At 34.5% G+C, this 27,375-nt stretch overlaps 2 protein-coding genes across 2 annotated transcripts in view; both read left to right on the forward strand.

Moving 5' to 3' along the window:
• The first annotated feature begins 1,911 nt into the window (after positions 1-1,911).
• LOC148167547 (uncharacterized) lies at positions 1,912-2,927 on the forward strand. Its single transcript, XM_088046911.1, has 2 exons — positions 1,912-2,212; positions 2,838-2,927. The coding sequence occupies exons 1-2, from the start codon at positions 1,912-1,914 to the stop codon at positions 2,870-2,872; spliced, it is 336 nt and encodes a 111-aa protein (XP_087903037.1). The 3' UTR covers positions 2,873-2,927.
• The window catches only part of LOC148167548 (neurotrimin-like), a 194,303-nt gene continuing 169,824 nt past the window's right edge, over positions 2,897-27,375 (forward strand). Inside the window, exon 1 of the mRNA XM_088047970.1 lies at positions 2,897-3,405. Within this exon, the coding sequence (XP_087904096.1) occupies positions 3,318-3,405 (88 nt within the window). The 5' untranslated portion in view covers positions 2,897-3,317. The remainder of the gene's footprint in view (positions 3,406-27,375) is intronic.

Here is a 27,375-nt window from a genome sequence, read left to right on the forward strand (position 1 = left end):
CTCTTTCTTCCCAATAGCTGTTAAAACAAATTCTTCGGCTCATAAAAATCCAAACTTCTATGACATTTAATCAACTAGAAATTTTGTAATTTTTCAGTCGCGCTACGTTTACCATAAAATATTAAGCTTTGGATAATGACGTGTCTCACATAGTTGGTTCCTTGTGTACATTAGAAGATGAGGAGAAAAAGTTGTGAGTGGCAGTAAAAGACAGACAGGGAAGCAGGAGATCCATATGGCGATTACACAGTTCAATGTCGAAGAGTTGAATTTTAAGGATTATAATATCAACGAAATATTTCAATAAAAAATTCTTCTACACTCTGACTCATTAAAAAACTGTATTTCAAGGTAAGAAGTATCAAGCAGAAATAATTATAGTGACGTTAGAGTTATTAATTTCGCAGCACACTTTCTTCGAATAAAATTTTGATTAAATTTACAAAGGTAGCAAGTATTATTAATTGCTATTCTGGGTACACTATGCTCATACTAGTTATCAATGTAGTTACATCAAAGAAATGTCAAGTTAGAGTCTCTTCTGTAACAGTCTTGAAATCGGCGCTGCTCTGTCTGCAAACATGATATTGACACGTAACAATTTGATTATTAGAATTTGCATAAATTGTTTCGCTTTGTGCCACATGCCAAAAGGAATGGAAGCATAAAATTGCGACAAATTTAAAAAACGGGACACTCTCGACAAACGTTTTATTGCACAAAAAATGTAGACAAGGTAAAAAGTGCCCAAATAAACAAATTTGATAATACATTTCTAGTCATAACTCAACAGGTAAAAGATTTATATTTAATCAATGTGAAGATATTGATTACAGTAGTAATAACCATAATTGTATTTTAATGCGGTTTACGATAATGGTTTCATTTCAAAGCGTGGCAAAAGTTCCATTATTTACAGCTGAAATTACGTATTTAAACAGTGGCAGTTAACTAGTATTCAGCTCTGAATAAAAGCAGCTTTATTCAAATTAATACCCAGAGATAGTTTTTAAGTTAAAATGCGGTTAACATATGTGCATATGTTTACATCCCTCCATATGAATGAGAAATGCAACATGCTAGATGAGGGACCTAAAAAAATGTAACGTTTGTGTTTAACAAAAGTCACGTGTGATTAATGGGGGCGTCCACAATACAAAGCAGAAACGACTTAAGTTGTTTAAACTGTATCAGGCGATGGTTTAGTATTCTGAAATTGAGGCACAAAAAAAAATAAATACAACGTATTGTAAAATTGTTCTTACATAGTCAAGAGTTATCTTTGGCACCCCGAAATATAAATTCTTACTCATTCTATTGTACAGCCGGTTTCATATCAAATATTTATTTTAACTAAGCCGTAACTGAGTTTTTTTAACATTTTCGCTCTAAGAGTGAGGTAAATGTTTTTCAGGTTTATTATTATTAGACTGGTGCAAAAAATTTGATTTGTTAGTCTGTGCCTGGAAACATGCCTTGATGAATCGATAATGTTCAAAACAGATTGTGTTAAAATAATAGCGCATCCATGAATGTTAAACTGTCTAAATAGTTTTGATTATTCCAGTGGCATGGATACTTGATCAACGGATTTTGTATATTTTAGTAGAGTTAAATTTTAAAGGCTGTATATGAAGGTGTCCTTAAAAACAAAATGAGTGAAAACAAATTTTCGTGTTGATCCGGTAACTGATATGTGCGTAACAATGGTGAAATTGATACTTTATTTATAAATCACCCCTCGTACGTTTCATGTTATTTGTCACATTTAGTTTGGGGCGAGTTTGCTCGTTGCAGCTTGAAAGGGTGATAGGATAAGTGTATCTAAAAAAAGAGATATCACTTCTTGTTAGCACTTACGGACTGATTATCGAAGGGCATTTAGCATTCTATAGCAATCGCATTAAAATAATGGATGAGAAAGTGCACCGCGACGCTTGCGCCCCTAAAGCGTCTGCGCCATGTCACCAGAATCAAGCCGGGGCAGTAGTACAGTGTCTTCGCAGAAGTAAAGCCACGACTACATCCTGTGCGAAACGCGTGCTGGCATGTGACGCGACTGTCGTTATTCATTTGTCATTTATGACAAGTGTCAGTTGTCACTGTGGATTTGGCGCCCAAGATCACCTCACGTTTGCTCTCCTCGGATATTTTACATCTTCCTTAATTATTAAGTGTTATTTCCGGATTTCCTCATTCCTTGTTCCGACAGGTAATACAGATTAGAGCGAATGAAAATACTCGGAATTTTTAATCAAAAAGAATTATAACGTGCATGGCCAGAACATACAAAGGATTTAATTAGTCTCGCATTTGTTGTCCTTTTGTTCTTCATCTTGTTAAAACGCGGGATGTTTTCAATTTCAGTGTGAGCCTTATAATTACAGTCGCATCTATGGTCCCTCTAGCATGTGCAATTTAATTGCATTTGCTCGTTTTGTAATCCGATCAAATTTACAGGAGGTTTTACGTTAGGGATTTTTATCTTTTCATGCAAGTTTGTGATGAAAATAAGGAAATCGGGAGTGCTTTTTTGTGTGGGCCACATTAAACTTTTCCAATCAAGGTGAAAATTCAAAATGTCGTGCGCCGATCAAGTGCTGCCACCACAGATACAAGACAAAACACAAAAACTTATTAACGTGGTGAAGAATAATTTTCGCGCTTCTCGTTATTCGCCTAAAGCTGGTATTAAACGAGCAGGTGTTATTGAATTTGTTGATAATATGCATGGATAGAGTGTTTTACCGTTTTGCGTTATTAACAAAGCCAGGGGATGATTATAAACGATAAAAGTGTTGTAGAAGGATTGTCTATTCGGCATTCAATTGTTTCAGGTTCAGCTGACGGATTTGGAATCAGGGTGTTTTAATTGAAAGTGAACTTTACGTAAGTTGTTTCTGGAAGACGTTATTGCGTTCCCAGCAGCAAATAACATTAGCTTTGCTCCACAGTTAAGGTGTGAACATTTCCTTTATGATTGTGAACTTAATTTAATTCTGTTCCGCTAGTGTAATTTAATAAGCGAGAAGATCGTTCGCTATTCTAGCATGGTTCGTCATAACTGCGCTAAAAGAGGATCGGTTTTCTCGATTTAAAAGGACTAACTCCGCGGACTACAGCGCTGGTATCTGGATAGATATTTAATGCCCCAGATATCGAAGCATTAGAGTGGTTGAGCGGAGAAAACCCTTAATAATTGTGGACATGTAAGAAGCTGATAACCCGCGTGGCTGATAAGATTAAAATGTCAAAATTATTTGAGTCGTGTGTAGTGCAGTGATTCTGTAGTGTTTCTCGATACGGTCAACATCAACATGAAGACTCTCACTCCATCTCCGAGGACCTCTTCAGGCCTTCTCGTGCTGACGTCCTGGATTCTCATTCTCCTCGAACTTTGCACAGGTTTGTCTCTTTTACTTTCTTTCACCACATCACACTTACACCCTTAGTTAACGAAATGACTGCCCGCTACTACAAATTACCCAAATTTCCCAGACCTTTTCGCAGGGAAACTACACCAACAAAGTATTCAAGCAATAAAACTCACTCTCAGTACGCAAAATTAAATTACATTTATACACGTAAATGTCACTAATCTTTAATTAAAGACGCGAGTACTACCTTAACTTTTCATATACACCTCGTATTTCAATTTACAACAACAGGAAACAGGAAAAGCTTTTTCTTGTATTACTAACTTTATATTTTCGTGGAATGACATCTGTAAAATTATTGATCGCTAAAGATTAGTTTGCATAGATCTTTTCATCTCGACTAAAACTTTCAATAGTCTGAATTATTCTGAAAAGAACTTTCATCTGAACGAGAAATCCAATTTTGTATGAAAATGAAATGCGGTCCTGTTGGTTAATTGATAAAAAATCTATTACAAGTTTAGTTTTGAAGTCGGTTATAAAGCAAAATGGTAGTTCTTCAATAAAGTACACATTTTTAATATTTTACTTGAAACTGAAAAATCAAATTGCAAATATATAGAATACTGAAAACTTAATACATTTGGTACCTTTAAAAATACATATACTTTCGTACAAAACGAAACAGATGTGTTTTACCACAAAATACATTTTTCTCTTATTGTTAATAGAACGTTTTCCAATAATTTCAAAGCGGACGAGAGCTTGTTAAATCACAGTTTTTTTTTCTTGGCTGTAATTAACCGAGCGAGCTACATAGAGTCCACTTAAGTTTGTAATCATTTGCGTTTTTTATTACGCATTTAATTTTATACCACATCGGAATATTTATTATTCTAAAAATACAAAGAGCTTTAAAGCGAATTTAACATAGGAAGCAGAGCTTTCCATTGTAACTCAATAATGTCGTTTAAAAACGGTAACGGATTTCGGAATGAAATTTTGAGCAAAATGTTTATTGAATAAAATATCAAATATTTATCTAGACTTTTAATCAGTGGAATATTTTAGGTTGCTCGCGTGAATTACTATGAATATAAATTTGCTATAAAAAGTTGCAAGATAAAAACAATAAGGAATAAGTTTTAGGCTATTTAAAGGACGGCCCGCCATTGATTTGAGTGATCTTTCAGTGTATAGTATAAATCTGGGAACTAAAGAAGGGACGCATGTTCTCGTAGTAATATGACGTAAGAGATGATGGATAAAGCAAATCGAAATGTGCCATTTCAGAAAAGGGTATCAGGAATATTTGTAACAAAAGTCAGAACGAAGGGTGTGAAATATTACGAAGAAAATGGAGCGTTTATGTGGACTTCACACAGCTGGAAATAAATTAATATTTTTGGGCGGCATATTATATATTTGATTCTCCAGCAACGTGGTTTTTATCGTCCCATTTGAAATTGCGGACGTAAAAGGATGGTACTGTGGATTAATTTATTTTAAATCATGACAGTAAGCCGAGGGCGTTGATTTGGATTTTGATTTGTGAAGGCGAAGTTATGGACAATAAAAGCGTGTTTTTCATGGCATTAAAAGAATTTCCACTTGGTTATAAACAACAAGTGGTGAAAAATGAAATTTATTTGAAACTGTTGAAATTACGTGTACTTTGACCCTTCGCCCTTAGATGTTTATGGATTGTGACCCGAGTTAATGGAGTGGGTCATAATTTTTCCATTTAATTCAACCGTGTTGCGGCTATTTATTTTAGAATTTAGCGTTGTTATGTAAAAAAATAATTTATTTTAATGCTTTTTTTAACATATCGTTACACGCAGTTATGACAAATGTGTGTTTTAATTAGACCTTACAAAGTATGGCAATGTTAATTTAGTGAATTTTTTTCATGATGTTAGAAAAGTGGTGACATAATTGATGCCGATTATTGGCTATTGGAACAGTAAACAATGACACTGTCAATAATTAAGTAGGTATAAATGTAGGATAAATTGCTTGTTTCATTCAAGAGAGTACGTGGAGTAATTGCTCTTATAAATTATTTATAGAATAAACTATTTTTTATAATTAGCTAGTAAATTATTTAATACCGTCTCTCGCAACATTTTCACGTCGTTCTACATATTTAAATTACTCATGTAGATTTTTGACCCTCATTGACTTTTTAATTTAGACTGACTTGTATAATGTCTTATTTCCTGGGTTTTTGCAACGCGTTTTGAATTCTTCATTGTTCGCGTTCTTGTTGTCTTCTTCTCAGATTTATTGTGTCTCAGGATAATGCGGCAAACTCTTTTAAAAGACAATTTTCACAAGATACTTTTTAATTTGGTATAAACCCGGGTTTTGTATATTAGCTGAAATATAATCTAGTAATTAGTATAAATTGAGAGTAATTTAAGTGAAACGAAAAAAACTGTCGATCACTAAGCTCTTGGAACAAGCGTTGACATTACCGCTAACTGTACGAGTAAGAATCAAATAATGGATTTGTACGAATAATTGCTGTCAACTGTAGCCATTTTTCTCCATTTCCTTGCGAAATCCCGTACAAATGGTAGCTCCTTTTCGATAGAAATCGATTTGACGTTCATTTATTGCTAACACTTAAATTGCGTCTAAAAAGGCCTTTAGTCACTAAACTTATTTATCAACTCGTAGCATGTTAGCAAAAGCGATTCAAGCGAAGTTTTAGATGCTCGATATTAAACTGATAGCAGTTTTTCGTTGTAAAAACATAGATAAACGTTAATTGGGGCTTTCGTATAGTTGTCACGCTTATATCCAACACCACAACACTGCGTTGGTGATCATTTACTGGTAGTTTACAAGTGCCTTGTGGGTCGTTTTAGACAGTGAGCTTTAGGATGTATACCTACTTTGGTCTAAAATTCCCGCAGATACCAACCCGCGTTTTATCGTTGTAAATTTATATGAGTCCTTGTAGATAATAGATTCTAACAGATTTAAATAAACTAACGAGACAACGAATTTGTGCTTGTAATAACGTTACAATGCAACTTCAATTTTATTAAAATTCCTGCAAGTAATTTGAAAGGTCTCATTGTCCACAGTTTTCCACAGTTTCCTGTAAGACTGATAATATCTCAATTCATCACGTTGTATTATTCAAACTGTAAGTGGAATTTACTTGAAATATGATTAAAGCAAGTTTTTACGGAGTTTGCGAGACGAGCGATAACAAATTACTTAAAAAGAATTGTTTGACTAAGTTACAAAGATAAAACTAAAGGCAGTTCTACAACTTTTCGCTAGAATTTCGTAGCCGAGCAACTCGTTCTAAATCGTCAGCAAATTAAACAATAAATTATAAGGCTTTAATTAAGTAATTACGTCACAATGCCGCGGTGTATAAAGTTTTGATGAATGCATATTGTAAAATCTCGTTTTTTTGCAGAAAATTACGAATTATTTTCAAGAGGTATTTGTCCCTTATGCCCCACAATAAATTCAATTTTTAGGCTCGTTGGTAAACAGTATTCATATTTTCAAATAACTTCTCCCCCAATTCGTATCCAAGTTTCTTTGATAATTTAGGAATGTTCTTTACATTACGGAATTGTTCATAGAAGAACCGGGAAAATTGTTTACCTGAAATGATGTGTAATCAAACAATTTCAAAAGGCAGATATGTATGGAAATTAGCAGCGAAATTCATTCAATTTTAAGTATTACCATATAAAATGAAGGCACTGACTCATCGTCGAATATTTTCTTTTCGAAACGATTCAATTTAAAACTAAATTCAAGCGCGTCATCAAATTCTGACTTACCTTATAACTGTTCTGCTCTGTCTCCATTCTAGTAATTTTGCAATTACTAAGTATTCGGTTACGAAACTTGTTTAAATTAGTTTTGAATTATTATGGAGGGACTCTTCCCTGTTTACATGAAACTGTAATGGATTGCGGAACAAGACAAGTACTAGAACGATTTAACTAACAACTAACAGATTTGTTATCATGTTATCAATATATTCATCGAATTATGAGATTGAGGGGAGCAACTCATTAACTACTGTTATTATATTTCGTTCTAATATTTGCGAAAAAACTCGAGTTTGTTATAATAATATAAATTGCCCTGTTGTTGTCACACTCGGGAAAATATTAGTATTATTAAAAGAATGTGTGAACAATGTTTTAATATCGATTCGATCGGTATCGAACTCCGAGTAATTTGCTTTCTTTCTTCATGAGAATTGATAACTGTCTAATATGATAATGATATAATATTCGTAATCCCTGGAATTACAAACTCATCAAAGCGTTTGCGTGTAGTCTGTTATTAGAGTCTGCATTAATAATTCAAATAATAAATCCATTAGAAATATAGTAGTGTTAGAAAAAACGTCCGGAAGTTTCCGATTAATAAAGATAACAACGGTCAAACAGTTTCATTTTTGCGCAATCACTTTCTAATGAATTGACAGATTTTTCATTTAAAACTTTGATAAAGCAGGTACGTTCGTTCGTATTACATTTATAAATCTAATTAAAAATTGGAATATACTCATTTATCTTTAGAAAATGGTCATTCATCTCTGGTTTTGTAGTTGTCTCTTTAGACGTCAAACTTTTGGGAGAGTTAAATTAATTTCATTTGGAACTTTTTCTTTACGAATTTGATTTTAAATAAATGCTAATTACTGGGAACTTTTGACATTCCGATGATTTAATATTAGGGACTTTGGAATTCAATAAACGGATATCGACGAATTTTATGCAATTAGTTTTGCTTTAAAAAGTAATTTTATTTCCATATCTCCCGTTCAAAGGCTGAACTTTTAGAGTAGGTTTTTTACTTTAAAATTTCCTGAGATTTTCACGGAGCAACGCATTTTAGACAGTCTGGCGTATTACTAGATAACTTTTTTCTTCCTAATTATAAAAATTAGAGATTGCGAATTTTCGTGTTTCCACTTTTTTCCACCATCCACTTCGGTGTTTCTGTTTATTATTTTCGATGAAAACCGGATCGACAGCAGTTTTTGCCTGCTTTCATATAAAGCTCTATGCATTTGTGTTTACAAACATTATGTTAGATGGGGCTGGAAAAACGCATTGTCAGCAAAATTAAAACGTCAGACAAAACAGCTTAGTCAATAGATCTTTTGTGAAAATGGATATAGAGAAATGTCTGCTATATAATATTGATGAACATTGAGTTTGCGAGTGATAAAGAGTGTTAATGAACTCTTTCGGTTATCGCGTTTTTTAAGTTAATACTTTAAGAGTGTTGGAACGGTTTGTTTAAATTTTAAAGACACTGTGTCGACTGGAAATCGGAGGATTGGGTCTTTGAACAAGTTTTAAAAGGTTCTTTAACTTTCTTTGCGATCTGCTGAAAGACGTGTGTTTACCAATTTGCCGCAGTTATTTGATTTTTTGGCATTTATGATACATCTGTTCTAAACCCAAGGAAAATACGCCATGTAGACATTATTTTTTGTGGGAATAGTAAATAAACAAGCGTCTAATCTTCAAAGATGTAATTATCGCGAAATTTGTATTTGTCTAACTGTAAGTTAAATTGAGGTGCTTATTGTCTTGTGAAGCATACTCTTGTGCCCTGTTTATTGCATTATTACAGTATTCCTAAGGCATGTATCCTCACACCCTTTCCACGGAAGTCCCAAAGGTTTTCCATAGCAATGAGATTGGGAAATTTTGGGTAGCCGTAAACTGCGTATTTCCATATCCATTTCTGTGATGATACAGTTTGATTGAATAAAACCTAGAAATATTTTAATAATGTTGAAAACTATGAAAAATATGGCGTTTGTGATTCTCCGGTTTAGGATACACTGTAAGAAAATCAGAAAAGCCCGCAGGAAGTCGCGCTAACTTCCCGATTTTTAACAGTTTGTTCGGCTATTCAACGCCCGGTTGCGTTTTGCAGGTTTTGTTGCAGATGACGCGCGGTCACAAAAGATTTCTTTTAGTCGCCATTATCAAATGTCTGTCTCTCGGGCATTGTGATACGGGCGAAACCACGGACTGTCGTTCTAGCAATGCTCCCCCATCTCTTTAAACTCGTACTAGAGTTTGCGGAACTACTCTTTGTGACACGACCAAAAGACTTGAAATAATTGCTTGGACAAAAACTAACAACGCTGCTGATAAAGAAAATCGCCGGAGGAAAAAATAGTTCAGGATTTTCTGCACTACGATATTATCACACCCGAAACAATCGTGGAAAATTGCCTGCCCGCCGAGAAACAGTAACGACTTCATTACTTTAGATATCACCTAAATAAAAAGTGACGCAAAGAACTTTTGTAGCTTCAATTTCACGAAATTTTTAGTGGTGTTTCGTGGATACATTTTTTAAAGGTGATACTTCTATTTGAAATGACTTCAAATTCAGAGTAACTGATGTTGTTTCTCCAATATCTGATTCATTTGTCAGAAGAAGTAATTTGTCTTGCATTATTCAGGCCTAAGACGAGGGGCCTATAAAGAATAAAACGTTAAAAGCTCTGAACGTATCACCCGACAAGAATCGCGAAAATATTAGCAGTTAACAGAGAATCGACAATCAAAAGCAAATGTTTTTGAATACGGTTGAAAATCGTTGGAATTTTGCCAGGTGTGCAATTCCATTACGTTTACTTTGTTTTTTAGACATTCACAGAAAGCTTTCTGAGCATTGCGACCATTAAATTAGCTCCGCTAAAATACCGTTTATGAAGTAAAATTTATTAATTGAAAATTATTAGTGAAGTCCCAATGGAGTTTTGGATTATAGCAAACTCATATCTATTGGGCCGCTTATTTTAAAATTTTTATTTCATTAAGTATGCAACGTTAAAAAGTCCATTTCTGGACTCGTGTGGATAAAGATTAACTAAAATATATATTTTACCATGTTTAGAGTGTTACTAATTTTATATCCACCTGCCGGAAAATCGTTATACATGGTTTGGATGGAGTATTTGATGTAAATTAAAATTATTCGGCAAAATAGGTTTGGCGCATTCGGCATTTTAAATCATATTTTGATAATTCAACGTTTTTTTTTGAACAGTTCCATTATTTTAAGGCTAAAATCGATGGTCTTCATAAATCAGTCAGTTTACTGTAGTGCTTGTATTGAAAATTAATCTGTTTCGAACTAGCAACAATGTATAAAAACTTTCCTGATGAGTACGTCTGTGAATGAAACACGAATAAATGACTGCTATTTTAAATTTTAACTTGAAATTGGAAATTTCGAGCTTAAAAAGCGTAATTTGTTGTTAGAAAATCAGAGGAGAATTTTTTAGGTGCACAGGTTGTGTGGTATAAAAAACAATAACTATAGAGATTTTATTTCTGGGTTGGAGTTTATTCAGGGATGCGTATCCAATATAAAATGTGTGGAATTCTGTTCAGGCTTGTTGAGAAGACTGTTTTCGTTATTGCGTTTTTTCCGTGCCCCCCAATTGTCATTTAGAGCGAAAAATTCGCAAATACGAAAAAGTGTTTATTTATTTGGGATGATTCGCCGGTGATTCCAATCAACTTATATTGGGAACAATGAGGAAAAATATAGCTTGCATTTACATGTAAATCTCTCCCGTGTGATTTTATCGTTCCTGATGGTTTGGTTTCTTGAAGTATTCAATTTGAATGAATAATCGGAGTGTGTGACTGGTTTATTATTATTCTATGTATTAATCTTTGTTTTTGAGGAGAGTGGTGGTTGGGCGTCTTGCCAAAATTTATATGAAGCTCAATTGATTGTTTAGAGTAGCGATTTGGTCTTAGTTTATTTGAGAGAGGTCACCGGTGGATCTTGAGACCCTTCAGAAACTGAACTATTCATGGATCATAACTAATGATTCGAATTGTAGTAGCATTTACAAGCGCAGCCTCATTGATATGCGGAATCAATTTGAACCGTCGATTACACGTTTGCAATAGTATAATTTTCGGCGGAGATTAAATGTATTTATCCCTGTAAGATACCAAGTGGAGGTGAGAGTACTGTATCGCCGGAGATGAAACGTGTTACGCAGGTTCAGTGTCGCGCCCGTGCGGAACTAGGTAGGGGCTCATTCATATTCAATCGCAATATCCTGCCCTGTCTGCCTTGATGTTCTGACCTACTGCTTGCCGTGCTTTATCTGAACTAACACGCTAACACATAGCTGGGCCCTCATCAGCCACTTGCTGTAGCATTCTTAGACCAGACCTCATAATGCTCCTGCACATGACACTATTTTATAATAACTATTAAATTTCAAAGACGGGGGGACTGGCCACTTTTCAAGTGCTTCTCGTGTTTCTGAGGAACATAATAAAACCACAACAGTTGCACCTCACACGAAGACTTTGACATAAGAGCGAAACTTTCGAACTATATAGTAATGAAATGACCAGTGTAGTTTGCAGTAAAATCATACGCGCCACCGTGAAACCCACACTATACAAATGAAAACAAATCAACCACCATCCTTCAGCGACCACGACTACCCCATTATAGGTAACCGCTAACATCCCACCCTTTCAATACTACCAACTATCGCGTTAATTTTCATACAGGTGTAGAGATGAGTGTCGTTTTGCCACTTCCTGTACATATGAATGATGTAATTAAACTCTACTTTGCAAATAACTAGTTAGGAAGCTTTGTTTTCCTCTAATAACAATCCACTTGTTTTGTACCAGCTCTACATAATACACCGATCACTGTTCCGTAATTAACTAATAATAAACATTCGAAAATGGTGAACAACAAATAGCGCAACTAGGACGATCGGATATTGGAAACAATTAATATGTTTCGATTTGTCGGGTGACTGTATTTGGTCATTACCACCTCATAATCCGGAAGCTACAGAAAGAAAATTGTGTTGGAAAACTTATCCAACGATTAAACTCACTTTTGACTAATTAGTTCTCTCAAACATATGCATTACATGTTGTCGTATCTAAAATATCCAAGCTATTGTAGTCTGGACAGCACTCTGATGCAGTTACTACTGGATATATAGATTCTATCCAGGAGTGTGAGCACATTATGCCAAAACTTCTCCAGTTTGCATAATATCATTGTGAATTATTGATCAAAGGAATTGCATAATGTGTGCATCAATTTGTAAGTTCGTACGTGATGATAAACCCAAAATCGACGATACTCGTTTAAAAACTCCGGACAACTTTTCCATAAAACTCGAAAGAATTAGTTTTATATTATTTTTCATCGCTAAATCGATGAACCAGGAAACAATATTAAAAATCAATTATTGTTATTAATAAAATTAACATGCAACCCATCTACGGATTACACATTTTTATCGTTGTTTGTGAAAAACAAAATCCGCGTTATATTTAGCATTTATCCGATGGAATTTTAAAACGATTTGCTCGAAATCACGACACACATTTCATTGGATTCAACGCAAGTGATTTTTGTAAAAGATAAAGTTCTCACGCAAAGTGATTTAATTTGAGGTGAAATTTTCTTAAAATTTAGTTTCACGTGGGGGCGATCACGACCTTTTCATGTGCTATTTAAATATTACATATATCCGTCAGTTCTACCTGGTTTAATTCAACTGGAAGTAATCGAATTACTTTTTATACTTCGTTAAATGTCATTTGTTGGGCGTGTTTACTGGGAAAAAAAGTCAAGCCAGGAGATGAAGCCTCAAAAATTCCCTGTGTTTGGTTGCAACGTTGCTAAAATGATTATTTTATTGAAAATTTCATTAGGTAGATGCGATTCTACTGAAAATAGTTGGCGTATAAAAGTTGACAGTAAAATACGTTTTATGTTTGAAATAAATGTTTTCGGTTTATTATGCCCAGCTATCGTTGTTGACACAGTCTCACATAACTATAACTGATTTCGAGGACAAAAATTAATTTCGAGTTACATTTAGTTTGAAATATATTGACTTAGTTCGTGAAGGAAAGAGTGAACTTTGTTGGTTATTTTCGTTACATACCGTAGTCTGTATGCAACAAACCTTAGAACTTTTTCTTAGATAAAATGGATTTAAAAGTGTTCAGAATGCCTTTTGTTGGACGATGCTGGACTCGGAGTCGAGTAGTTATTATGCTGGAACACAATGGACTTTGTAGAACTTTTGAAATCACTAATATTAATACTGTCTGAGTTTTATTTACTTAATATCGAGAATATGTTAAATTAGTTTCTTTGTAGTAGACGTATTGTCCGAATCAATAAGGTCTACTCTGACCTCAGTTAATGTAGCACGCTATAGCACTCTTATTAACAGTTTTATCGCTTAATTGCCTGAAAATAGTTTTAAATAAGATAATTACAATGTTGTTCGTAAGTATGTGCTGTTTTCAGGTTCGCATCGACTCTGCTTAAAGTGTTTACTGCATTTAAACATAAGGACATAAATATTTATGATAATTGCGATCTAACACGCTAGTGTTAATTTAGTAATTGTAGCTAAATGACTAATTACGTTGGAAAACTGTACTAATTAAGCGTGCGTTTATGTATGATTTCCGTTTTGGACTGTGCGGTATGTTATTAAGACAAAATTTAATTACTCAAATTAAAAATGCGGTAACTCAGTTATTGTCGAGTATGGCATCTAGAATGTAATAAATTTCCTGATTTTAATTAGTATTATGTTAATTAATTGTGGTTTAATTAACACAGTCGTAAATAAGTGATGCATTCAGAATGAAGATGAAGCGAAAAGGGAAACTTCTTCCGCGATTTAGAAGAGCCATAAATTCGGTCAACAGTTAATATCCACGAACAATACATTTTTCAATTGTATTATTAAAAAATGCTTCAAATGAAGTCGCAAGAAAGTTGGAAACGGATGGCGATTCCCTCGAGTATTAAATGGTTTGGGGGCGGTTTTGGTGGGGGTTTGACGTATGACGAATAAAATAAGATTTTTAAAAGAGTTGATGTCGGGTAATTTTGCACTTTTGCCAAATCGCGTTTCGGTGGAAAAAATTTGGCCGACTTAATAAATGGGTAACTGCAAAGCAGAAAAAGTTTCGAAGAGTTTTATTTATGACAAATTATAAACATGCATATTATGAGAAGAGATGCGTTCCGTGGGGAGTCGTAATTTTAAATATATCTTGTGGGGATGATCGTGGCATCGGACAATTCTCCCCTTTTGTCTTGGAAGTAAAAAGAACATGGCACCAAATGTTCAAGTATAAATCATGTCTGTACCGTGAAGCAGCGCTTAAGTGTTCGACTGACTAGCTTAACCCCAGGCCAGCAGATACATATCTCGATCTACTAATTACTTTTTCCAAGCTGCTGTTGGATTAATTAAAATGTAGTGGTGCCGAGTTAAGGGACATGCTAGATTCTAGACAAGACCCTGAGATTAATGCAACGAATTTGTCATTTTATAGCTGCTTCGTCGACTCCGCCCTCCGGCACAACCTGATAAAACTTATCGACGCTGATTTATCAAACTCCTTTTCATCTCTCATTTTAATCGTGGATAAATATTTCACTTAAATATAATACAAAAATATAGCTCCTCCAGTTTTACGTTTATTAAATTCAACTCAATCGCTCATAGCGGAATAATGAAAATATATCCATTTGCATACTTTTTATAGCGAGTGTTCCACAAGATTGGAAATGGGGATTTACCGCGGGAAAACGCTTCATATTTTTTGTGACTTTTGTTTAATTCACTGACTTTCGACAAACATCACGCCAAGTTTACTTAGCAGTATCATATTACCATGAACACATTTGTATCCCAAGTACACACGAATTTCCACCCCCAATCTCAATTTTCTTATTCGTTTATCAGATAGGCTTGATTAAACCATTTATTCACTTAATTCGACCTTTTTTTAAACAAACAATTATAATTTTTACAAAAGTGGTAATAGCTCTACATTTAGAGTGTTTCAGTCGAGAGGGAAAATTTCGCTGATTAGCATAATGGCGAAGGGTTAAGTAGATGGCATATACATACATAATGTAGGAAAATTGTGGTTATATTCCAGACGTCCTATTTAACCGCGTATCGTTTCGTGCTTGATTTGATTTAGTGTCGGCAACGAGTTCTTTATATGACGTATAACGTGATAAAAATGAGTGCCGATTGACGTGTACATTTAATTTTGATCGTCCAAGTTCGAGACGTGTCGTCGTAACACACGTGTAGTAAGTTCGTTCTAAGTTGTCACGTATCGGTACTGTTAACTCGTTCTCGGGTTTCGTTGTAATGCTTTTGTAGGCACCACTTATTACGAGCGTACTGCTCTAAGACCTGCTAAATGCTATCACGTGCCTCATTAGCTCCCCTATTTGCAAATCATTCATATTTACGTGTACATGCATCGCTTTTAACGTAGACTGATGTAATACTCTGACAAGGCGCTGCATAATTACACACTTAATATTAATTCGTTTACACTTCACCAATTTATAACGAAACCATAACCGTGAAAAACTCAATTTTGATAAGCTCCTGTGAAAAAACACTTTATACGCTCGCGGAACATGCTTAAAATCTTAAGGAATTCAGTAAACAAGCGAAGCGCAAACTCAATAAACAGTTTCCTTAAATTAATAGCAAAATAAATCAATTACACGTTTTTCAGGGCTTAATCGTTATTTATTCTGTTTATTTGCTGTCCCTAGCAATAAATCGAAAAGCAAATGAAATTCCATCTTGTTTTATCTTGGATCGATCACGTTTTTAGTTGACTTGGATCACCTTAATGTACTGTTTACATTTTCTCGTTAGTTTTGACGGAGTTGACCCGGCGCATCCGCCATTTTTGAATTGACAATCAGGCGATTTTTATGTCAAAGGTGGGAGGCGGCAATAAATCAACGAGAAAGTAATATTACTGTACGTGATGTTGCAAGTATGAGATGGAAGCGACCTGATTCGCAATAAATTGTTTTTTGTACTGAGAAACAATGTCACGGGAAAATATGAAAACACCAAAGTTGAATACAAGTTGTAAGTTTGGTATAAGTCGGGATTTTTGACTCGAAAAGTTTAAATAAAACGATTTTATATAATAGGATTTGGAAATATCGGTATAAGGAGACGAGAAACTTAAATAAGTTGTATATGCGAAAAAATGATATCGAGACAAAGCTTGGAAATTATGAGGGCTTTTAAAATACCTTCTCATTCTTGCGTAGGAAGGAGCGAAAAATTTATGTTTGCTTATGCGAAGTTTTGTCGGTTGCAGGAGCCGCAATAAAAGTTAGTTTCAGGTGACGGTTAATTAGTTTGTTGTGCTGTTCGGCGAGAAAAATGCGGGCCTGTACTTTAGGTCGTTATTATACATAGAGTTTTGTTGTTGAGTTTTGCCGAATAACTTCATATGGAACATCACAGCGAATGTAATTTAAATTTTTCAAATTGAATTTGAAAAGTTCGAATGTAATCTTTGTGCGGGAATTTCGGGAAACAGAAGTCGTTATAAGTTGCTTTCATTAAAGTTGCAGGCTTGATGTTTACTGGCCAAATCATTGTTTCAATTTGAGGTCGACAGATGAAGGAGACGTTTAAGCTGCTTCTGAGAGAGCACTTAGTGTACGCATTAATTGCTACCGTCTTCGGAGGCAGCAGGATCATCTTATTATAATGAAATGTTTAATCGGGGAAGTTAACCGATATCGACTAGCAAGGCAGCACGCTAATGGATACCTACAGCTAAACAACTTACATTATTCTACCAATCTTTAAATAATGACGTATGCTCATTAAATCCTGAATGTTGTATAATAAGCGAACTTTTTAAATGCTTTTCTCGCGATTTCCCGAATACCGAATAACAAGTCTGCCGTGTCAAAAAATAAAACCTCTTTTGGGGAGTTGGGGAATTTCCACGCTTAAACGAATAATGAAACAGAAAGTTGAAATAAAAGTGGTAAAAGCGAATTTGTCACGGCGATAAATTTAATTTCATTTAAAAGTAGCATTGCACACTTTTATGAATTCCTAATTCGTTGTACAATTATAAACGGCAATTTATCCACATCAATTCGTTATGGTAATATTTGAACATGACACTAATTGAGTTTAAATACATTGCATAATTTTTCCTTATCGAGGGTGCGACGCTGTAATGTGCGAGGGTATCTGCAGCATTTCGTTTCTAATTAGAGAGCAAAAAGCGTCGAAAGCACGAAACCAATCAAGGATATGGGGCAGAATTCACACGGGACAGATAAAAGTCACTTATTAAGATAAATAAAACCTGTTCGAAATTTTAATATTGTTTATTGAGAAATATTGAGAACTACGACTTTATTTTTAAAACGTTTCAAAATGTATTAAGCTGCTACGATTTATCAACGCTACGAGACGTCTGCTAATCTGATCTACTATTATATATATGAAGCTACTCGTACAACTAAAACCGTTGTATTTGAAAGAGACTATTTCCATAATGCCTCTGCTTCTCGCATTTTGTAATGTGATTATGTTTCGTCCAGCTGAATTGAACGCACTTATTAACAACTATTCCAATACAAAACTGCAACCAAATTGGGTTACTTCAGGACACTCCATCAATTTTTGAATGTTTACACATTTATTATCTTGTTTGACATTTGATTCGGGCGTCATTAAAAATTCAATCAAATCCGGTTATATCTGACTGTCCGCATTTTCGGACAAACTACAAAATTTTAAATTTTATTTCACCTCGTCGTGCTCACTCGACGATAAAGTCGACAAACTGGGTCGAACGTAATAGTTTACTTGTTCACAAACAATACCAAAACTCCCATTAATCAGAGAAATAAAAATTATTGCTGAGGAGACATTTTTCGAGTTCGCAAATTGCTCTGTCTAAATACACTCGTAAGTCCACTTAGTAAACGTAAATTTGGAGCAATTTGCCTGCAGACAAATGGAAACCAACCTGGCAAAATTTTCGTTTTCTCCTAGATCTAGTTCAATCTTCCAACACCAAAAATTCCTAGTCAAATTTAGGTTGACATGCTCCCATGTGGTTAACAATCCTGTTTGCCTTTGCCCTAGTTACTGGGTAACTGTAATTCATAGCGCACATTTACGTTTATTCCGTTGTGTATTTTGGCCAAAGCTTTTGCAGCTGCTCGAGTTTACCTTACGTAATTGCTGAGATATTGTGCTATGTAAATACTAAGCGATACAAATCTGAGTCAGTTTGCACTATATGCACCGGTTGACATTCAACAACGTGAAACTACTTAATTAATTAATATCTATTTGCATCTCCACACGTAAAAATACTCCATACATCGATCTTTGTATTTCAAACAAGGTTGTTCTTTGCGAATTTTCTTAAAATGTACTGGGAGCTACTACACTATGTAATTTAATATTTTCGTTGTTTGACAATTTTAAAGGGTCTGAAACGTGTATAAATTGACAATGTTGCTGAAAACTGAACTGTTTTGCTACCGGTAACTCGAAACCTTCAACTTAACGAAATTGTTTAGATTTCCCTTGTTTCCAAATTTGTTACAGCAAACTATGAATTCATCAACATTCTTATTATTATAATACTTTTGCTTGCATGCGGTAGAGCAATTTCACAAAATTACACATTTGGTATTCAAACAAGTACCGACTAATGTTTGGTTGATGTGAAGATAACACTTTCAAGACACCCTCAGTGATTACGAAGTGGCTGACCTGACTTTATGATCGAAGGATAATCAAAGGCGTTAACTTTTGCTAGGACGCGACGTGTTTTACTGCACGAAAGCTACCCGCAGGAATGATATCCTGTCCGATAAATTAAATTGTGATAAGGTGCAGTACAGTAATTTTCAGCGAATGCAAATGCTGCAATACTTCTGTATTATTTATCAATTGTGATTTATAATGCAGAAGTAAAGAACAGTAAAAGTTATATTTTGTATTGATTTGTTGAGTGTTGACATTGTACATAATTTATATCACGAAATTGTAGAGTAACTTTTGTGCACAAATTTAGGCATTTTAATTTCCTCGGGATAAAATGAAGTGAAAATTTATGTGGAAAATGTTGATATTGGACACTTCCATCTAAATATACACACGTGGAGTGCAGTCACTTGTCTCGATTGCAGGAGTTCGTACTGAGGGCATCACTGAGCTAATTTATCGTTCTTTGTTGATTTCACAATCAGATTCGGATTTGAGAAAGTTTTGATTAAACCACTCTGGATAAGCACTATAGTCGATCGTATTCCACGAGCGTGTGAAATTGTTCACATTACAAAAGGCTTCCAATTATAAGACATTAATTAGTAACGATTATTAGTGCATTAGAATTGCTCTGTACGGCTTAACGATGTTGCTGTGCAGTCTAATGTTCGTAGAATGGACTTTATTAATGGAAAATAGGCTAATGCAGCTTAAGCATGTTCATAAATCCTGGAATACAGTAAATTAGACGTTTAGTGTAAGAAATTGGTAACAATATCAAACGCTTCCGCTTGGAATTAGTGGTATTTTAGCGTGAAAATAGAAATTTAAGAAAATCGCTTTCTTGCGAGGCAACTATTTTTCGAGCACTCATCCGACAGCATAGTTAGCAAAAATGGAAGGGTGCGAAGGCGTAGCAATTTTAGGCAGCTCAACGATTTTGAACTCGACCGAGTTGTGGGACTTTCGTTTCGGCAAATCGCTTAAAGATTGAATTGTAGAATACAAAGTATTGTAACTTGAGGCGCCTCATCACTGAAGGCGTGGCTGAAAGTAAATACACGCTACTCCCATTAAAATAATTGGAGTTAAATCATAAGACACTTGTTTACAGAGTTTATTATGGGCGTTCGCCAAAATTGTTCCGTGTGATATTATGTATCTCCAAAGTTCGTGCGAGGTGCTTTCAGATCCACCTTCAAAGCAAGAATCCGTAATAGCGTAACACCAAAAAAACGGCTACCCTCAACAAGTGCGGTTTTTGTGAGTAGCAAAAAGCGTTACAGAGGAATTTTCGTGTAACGGCAAATGGTAATGAATGCTTTTAAACACAATGCACAGCGGAAAATGTCTACTAATGAGAACTGTTATTTTTTCCAAATGGAACGGAATATCGCCGCCGTATGATATGATAATTAAAACACAGGTTCGCCAAGAAAAATGTTCGTTTTGCTTCTGTTGCTCGTGTTCGCTTATTTGGGTACTTTTTACAGGTGATATTGTGTTACACTTTAAAATTGATCGCTGCTCTGTTGACATAAGGTAGTCATTAGTCATAGGCTAATTAGTGGGGAAGGCGGGACGGAAACCGTACGTCACCCATGGATGCCGAAGGTCAAATGATCATTACGATTTGTTGATTTGATGGTCTCTTTCATTACTGTGAAAAAGTGTTAATGTATTCTGATACCGGCCGAAAAAAGTGCTTTGAAAAAGAATATAAAAACAGCTCGGCTGACTGGATCCATACGGCACTGAAAAGAGTTATGTTTTTCTTTAATGAAAGGTTATATGTCGCGCTATAAATTTTTACCGAGCTTTTATGAACAAGTTGTTTTCTTGTGTTTTTCTTCTTTCTCTCGGTATCAAAATGATTAAAAATTAATATATCAAAGTTAAATAATTTCAGCGGTTCCCTGAAATCGATGCGGTCAGTTTATTTTCGTCGGTGTTGATTTTAATATTTCGCTAGGATCCTAGCTTGCCATTTGCACTTAAATTGTTAAAATGAGATTTTGAAAAACCGTATTTCAGTAACGTAATATCGCTCTACTTGTATAAGAAAATAAATACCATTTGTGAATATTGGATGGCGACTGAGTGCCTTCTTCATTGCCAGTTCGGAATCCCAGTTCTACTATTTTATTTCGACAATAATTCAATTTGCAAAAGCGACGAAGTTCGATTCGAAGAGAGCTACATTTAGACTTTCCACATATCACCAGCTGTTCGCGCACGCCTTACGCTTACAAATAAATAATAGTCCTTTATTAAACTTTTATATCGTAAATGGATATAAACTCGAACTATCCGAAAATTATTTTATTATTTGAGTTTCACCTAATTGTACATTGAACATCACGATACAAAATAACGTTATGTGTACCAAACTCAGTTGATTTCCATCATTAATTACTACCAATAATCGGATGACGTTGACAAATTTTAATTAACCCCCCACGTGATAAGTTCAAACGAAATCAATGCTTTTACACTGTAAATAAACGACAGTAATCATCCAAAAACGTGCCACTTATTTGGCAATAATTATTTTTCAATTAATTGCGTTCTTAATGAAACGATTATAACGAGTCTCAAAGTCTTATATTTTTTGTCAAATCGAGAACCATTGGAATTTTTATTGCTTTAAGAAAATTTTGTTCTCACGAACAACTACTTAATTTTAATGAGACGATCCAATTTGATGGTTTTAGTTGTAACAAAATTTGGCTCTTGTTTTTCCGAGAGCTTTCCAACGCCTACTTGCATGTCATCTCGTTACTCAGAACACTTATTTATCTCCGTTCAGTTTTTCAAATACAAAATGTTGTCACTTGTCATACGCACTCACACCTGTGTCTTTGACAATTCTAACGTGATTTAGATAACATATAGAGTTTCATCACGTAAAATGTTTACGCTTGTAGGAAATGCTCCACACAGTTTTTCGATGATATTAAATCATTAAGAGTTACAACGCGATTCCAGAGAATCTGTTTTATAATGTATGTTTGTCGGTCTATAAATACATGTATAAACTATATGTGGAAAATCAAATCCTTCATTTATGGTTAATATAGTCGGTTTTATTTTGAAATCAGTTCCATGCAAACCCTGATACCGATATTTCACAAATAATCAATTTGTTTCCTATTATAATTGAAAAATATTTTTCTCTATAATCCATTTATAATAAGCATGTAAACTGGGGAAGTATCATCGAGTTCTTCTAACCGCGCTTTGATGTCGTCAAGTAAATGATAAAATCCCTTCCAGGACTTTGATTCAGGAGCAATTCTAAACCTCATAGTTTTTGCTTTAAGAAGTTTGAGTGAGCCAAAAGAGACACAACGATTATCGTAGCTATTATTCTATATTTGACTTTCTATATTTGTTCACTTGCAGCAGTGGATTTTTTGTAAAAGTGCTGTTCAAATAGATATATTGAGTTGTCAACTGCGGAATGTTTTGCCCTCGAACATGTTTTTGGCCCTTATGTGAACACTTTGAACTTTATTGATTAGTGGAAAGTTGTGGCTTTGTGACAATGTGTACTTGATGTATCATGTCATGAAGCGATTGAGCAAAACGTTTAATCCGGAAATACTTTGTTTGTCTGTGTTCTCACCCCATTTTTGCGGTTTCAAAAATGCATTTAACGTCTGTTCACAAAATAGAAGTTTCGATTTAAAACTGCGAGGAAGTTTTCATTAGAAGTAAATGTGTGGAAGCTGAATTTGTCACCCCGTTTTTACCTTAAAAAGAGATAAAATTTTATTATTGTGCAAATCAATATTTACTGCTTGGTATTTATACGGGATATAAACAAAGGAAAGAAATTTTTATTGATGTTTTATTTCGCACGTTCAAGTCGACTTGGAATTGGCCAATAAAAAATTTATGACAATAGATTTTTAATTAATGTAGTTTGTTGGTACTGTCTAGAACCGTAAATATCTAAATTTAATTAATCGAAATGCCTTGGCTTACTTTATAACTTAGTAATAGTATTTCAATTAGTGTTACATTACTTTCCACGAAACAATTTTACTTGGAACATAGAGAAACGACATTGCCGAAATCCTGTAAATACTAAAGGCTATAAAGGTATCGTGGATTTCTTCAATGAAACTAGCAAAGGAAAATTACATTTTCTGGTTCATAAAATTTGAAAGGGTGCTGTAGTTACTGTACAGGTCGAGAGTAATTTTAGCCATCGGTCATAATTTTGCTCTGAAATCCCTATAAACATTTCTTGCGAAAAGCATTTTAATTGGTGGTTTTCTTTTTCAGGTACGAAAAGGAGGCGTTTGTGTTGAAAACGACAGTGTTTGAGAGCTTTAAGTGTTTCCCAAACTTAAGACATGAAAGAAGAATAAACAGGATGAATGTTCGGAATATATTGGATAAGTATTTGCATCGATATTTCCGTAAACTAAATCCAATCGATGTTCGAAGTTATTTAGGAAACTTCAAGCGGCATACGATGTTCGATTATATCGCATACAGTTTAGCTCAAGTACTTTAAATTGCATAAGATCTCAAGCAGCATGAGATCTAAGCGAGATATTTGAACAAAATTTCGAAGATACCATGTTTGAATGTGTTTGAGAAGCCTTTTACCTCATAAGTTTTCAATTCTACGTTTTTCTCGTCGGGAAACTCACTTGTTTTTACTGAAATAAAATTAGAAACGATCAAAGTTTGTTTAATCTAATCTTTCAGTAAAAACCCGAGGCTATTTGACACCTTTTTTTTATTACCCAGTTTGTTCTTTATTTGAGTGTTTCTCGTTGTCTGGAATATAAGAAATAAGCGGAAATTTTTGTAGGGTTATAAAAACCACCACAGGTTGTACATGTAACTTTGAACGTATAAAATTTTAAGGAGCGAAACTTTTCTAAGGAAACTATCGTCTGCGTAAAAAGTTACGTTATGATTACACTTTTCAGGCAAGAATAGATGTTGGCGTATGGGTCTCAGGGTATTGATTGGATTTCCGTCCAGGTGTTGGTATTATTAATGGGCTTTTTGTCTGAGTTACGATCATATCCTTTGAAGTTTTTTTACAAATACTCGTGAATAAATAATAGCATCATTTATTATAGTGACGTAAATGAGTGTATGTCGAGGTTTAAACTTGTAATTCACGTAAAATCAAGTATAAATGATGCGTTCACTTCAATAGTTTGTTAATAAAAAATCAGGAAGCCACTAGGAAATTTGCATTTGCGGCAAGAAATTTCGAGCAGGAAAGACCTACAATCATTCTTCGGCGTGTCAAGTCGTTTGAAAAATGGGAAAACAATTTCAAAAATCACTTCAGCCATCACGTCCCGAAATCTGCAACGCTTTGCTGAATAGCAATTACACGAAAACCGATATCTTACAATGGAAAATATAAAATGTGGCTATCCATAAATAATAACCGAAAATTTCATCAGTTTTTTTTTTGTCGTTTGGAAGCCCGACGCAACCACGTTTCATTTCGCCTCAAGGAAATCGATTTTACTTTCATCCTGCTATCTAAAGTCAATTGACCTTTTTATTGAATGGGTTATGTTCGGTAAAATGCGCATGCGTCATGCCACTTCCGGTATCCGGTTATGCCATTCACTCATACAACGAGACACGCTTTTCATATTTATTCAGATTTGCAGCAGATTGAACTTATTTCGTATCCATATTTTGGCAATTAGTAGGGATATAAAGTTTAGAGTATTTAGGAGTTTTGGGAAGAAAATAACAATTCTTTTTGCTTCGTTACTTCACCCACTCTCACTGAATGTTTGGGTGGAAATTTATGCATTAGTTTACTGGTGCAAGAATGAGTAGAACACGAATATATTATAACAGTCTTGTTCGTGTAATGCAAATCAACAACAATCCCGCGAAATACAGAATTATATTAATTGGTAAGCCGGTTGATAAGGGTAATTGTTTTATTGTAATATAATGATAAATCGATTATCGATATGCGAAATTTTTAAGTGAAGGAAAAGTTAATGGGTGTATGACGGAGAAGTCTGTGCATGGGCGAAATAGGTCATAATTCTCCCTAATATACATTCAACTTTTCCGAGTAATTTGGAACGAATTTAGGACAAAAACCGTAAAATTCCCCACCTTCTCGTGTCCCGGAAGTCATTACTTACATTAAAAACTAGTTAGGAGTTCGGGAGATTGAACGCGGCCAGATTATCTAAGGGTCAAATGGGAAATTGCGATGCTTCGAAATTCCAACATCGAAAATCTAGTCTCAAAATTACTAACTCCTCTACTTTATACGGTCTCAATAACTTGGTCGATTTGCATATCGGCTCTTAAGGAACCCCTATCACACACTCAATTGACGTTTGCAACCTTCTACTACGCAACCACTTAAATGAAACAAAACTGAACTCCATTAATATCGCCAAGACAACGAGCGTCCTTATCTGGATTCATATTGTAAAGACGTCAGAATAAGGCTGCTGTACCTATGACGCCAAAAGTATTGATTTATTAAGAGCTTATTTCCCATCAGTTAAGTTCTAATCACTTTTTGAAAAAGCAGAGGGCACAGATTTCTTATTATGCCGCATCAAATCTTTGTCTCATCATTTAATTACGAACAGAAACGAGCTTTTTACAGACGGTTTTAAATTGATGGTAAACTAAGTCTTCAGCTAAAGTAATTGCAAACTTGTGTTTAACGTCCAAGTTAAAGGCACTGATTTGTCATTTGAAAGATACATTTAAAGGGACGGCATTCATCAAACACCAACTTCCTACTAATTGAGATGATCCCAATAATTTGGATGTAAAATGTCCATAAAAGCACTCTCCCTTCACCAACAATAGGGAGACATTTAAAGGGTTAATAAATAAATAAAGAGTACACGGTTCTAATTAAACTTCAGCGCAACGTTGTTTCACTTTCTGTGAGAAAATATTTTTTCATTAAACTGCAATTACCAAGCTACAAAAAATTGAGTCGGAAGTAATTTAAGTTCAACTCTTTCCCTCATTCTCCGCTTTAGATTTTTTGACAGTTATCCCCAGTCGCAGGAGCTTAATTGTAAAATGTATGGTAACGAGAAAATTCATACGCTTGCATCTTTTCATTTTATTGCTCTTTGGTTAAACTATCTTGGAGCTGCATTTTTACTCAAAAGCGTCTGAATACTCTTTACGATTGCTAAAATTGACCACAATGTGAGGTCTGTTGTTTCACTATAAAAGTATAAAAACTTTCTTGTTTATTTTGTAACGCTTCTTACGAGACTATCTGATTCAACTTTAATACTCCTAGAATATCTTTGGCGACTACGGCCATAAAAGTAGTATGCACTTGAAACAATGGAATAGTGAGTAGCAGCACGTCTTGGTCGGTTAGTTTAGAACATTAACATTTACTTATTGTCTCATCGTTTGAAGTAGACCTTGCTTTTATGACTCCGAAGAAGTTGAATCCGGAACTCGATACTTTTCCAAGTGGTAAATGTTGTCTTTTGTGTTATTTGTCATCGAGTACTTTTATCACAAGATACAGCCTTTAAATTCTCTACAAGTTACAAGGGGTTCTGAAATCGTTTTATTCTTTATCCTGGAATATAAGTATTTCAGCAATTTTTCAAATAATCCAGCGGTTTCTTTGTCATCTTTGTTTACACAGAGTAATATTTGGTGAGTAATATCGCGTGAGGTGATTGCATGGGTGAGCACTGAATAATGTAGAGCACTTCCGAAAGCAACTCGAGGAGAATCATTCAAAACTACGTTGCTATTTGTTGGATAAAAGTGGAAAGAAACGCTTAAAAATTTGTGTACGCTCATAAAAAGTGTCACATGGAGTTATTTCCGAAATATCACGAACCGCCACTGCAACGAGTTATTAAACTTTGATTCATGTCGCACATAAAAACTAAAAATGTTGCAGTCAAGTACCATTTCCATTTCGAGGGAAATTTGTATCAAAACAGTCACAAACACGATTTCGTGTACTGTTTTATTTATTTTCTGAAGCTCTTGTTATAAAGAAGAATTTTCTACTAAGCAGTATTTTCCAACACGAAATATATGTACCTACACACGACCAAACAACATTATTCAAAAGTGGGAGTTTTATTTTTCTGTTTATATAATAAAGGTAGCATGCTAAATTTTATGGTATTAGAAGGTCACTTATGTTGGCTTATCTGGTGGAAATAAAATTTCTTAGCCTACCTGAATGAAAAGCTCATTTTCTCTTTTATTACTGCAATGATTTTCATTCATAACAGTTACATGTGGGTAATGTAATCACCAATCAAAATTAATTTCAACTCAAAACGCAATTTATTCCACACTCACCCAATTGAG

The sequence above is a fragment of the Gnatocerus cornutus genome, chromosome 10 (genome assembly GCF_029298725.1).
Source record: "Gnatocerus cornutus isolate USDA-ARS CGAHR chromosome 10, icGnaCorn1.1, whole genome shotgun sequence".
In the NCBI taxonomy this organism is placed as follows: domain Eukaryota; kingdom Metazoa; phylum Arthropoda; class Insecta; order Coleoptera; family Tenebrionidae; genus Gnatocerus; species Gnatocerus cornutus.

Coding starts and splice junctions, on each gene's coding strand:
- LOC148167547 (XM_088046911.1), top strand. CDS start 1,912: ATGGATGAGAAAGTGCACCGCGACGCTTGCGCCCCTAAAGCGTCTGCG. Junction 2,213..2,837: donor CTCATTCCTTGTTCCGACAG/GTAATACAGATT, acceptor CAATTGTTTCAG/GTTCAGCTGACGGATTTGGA.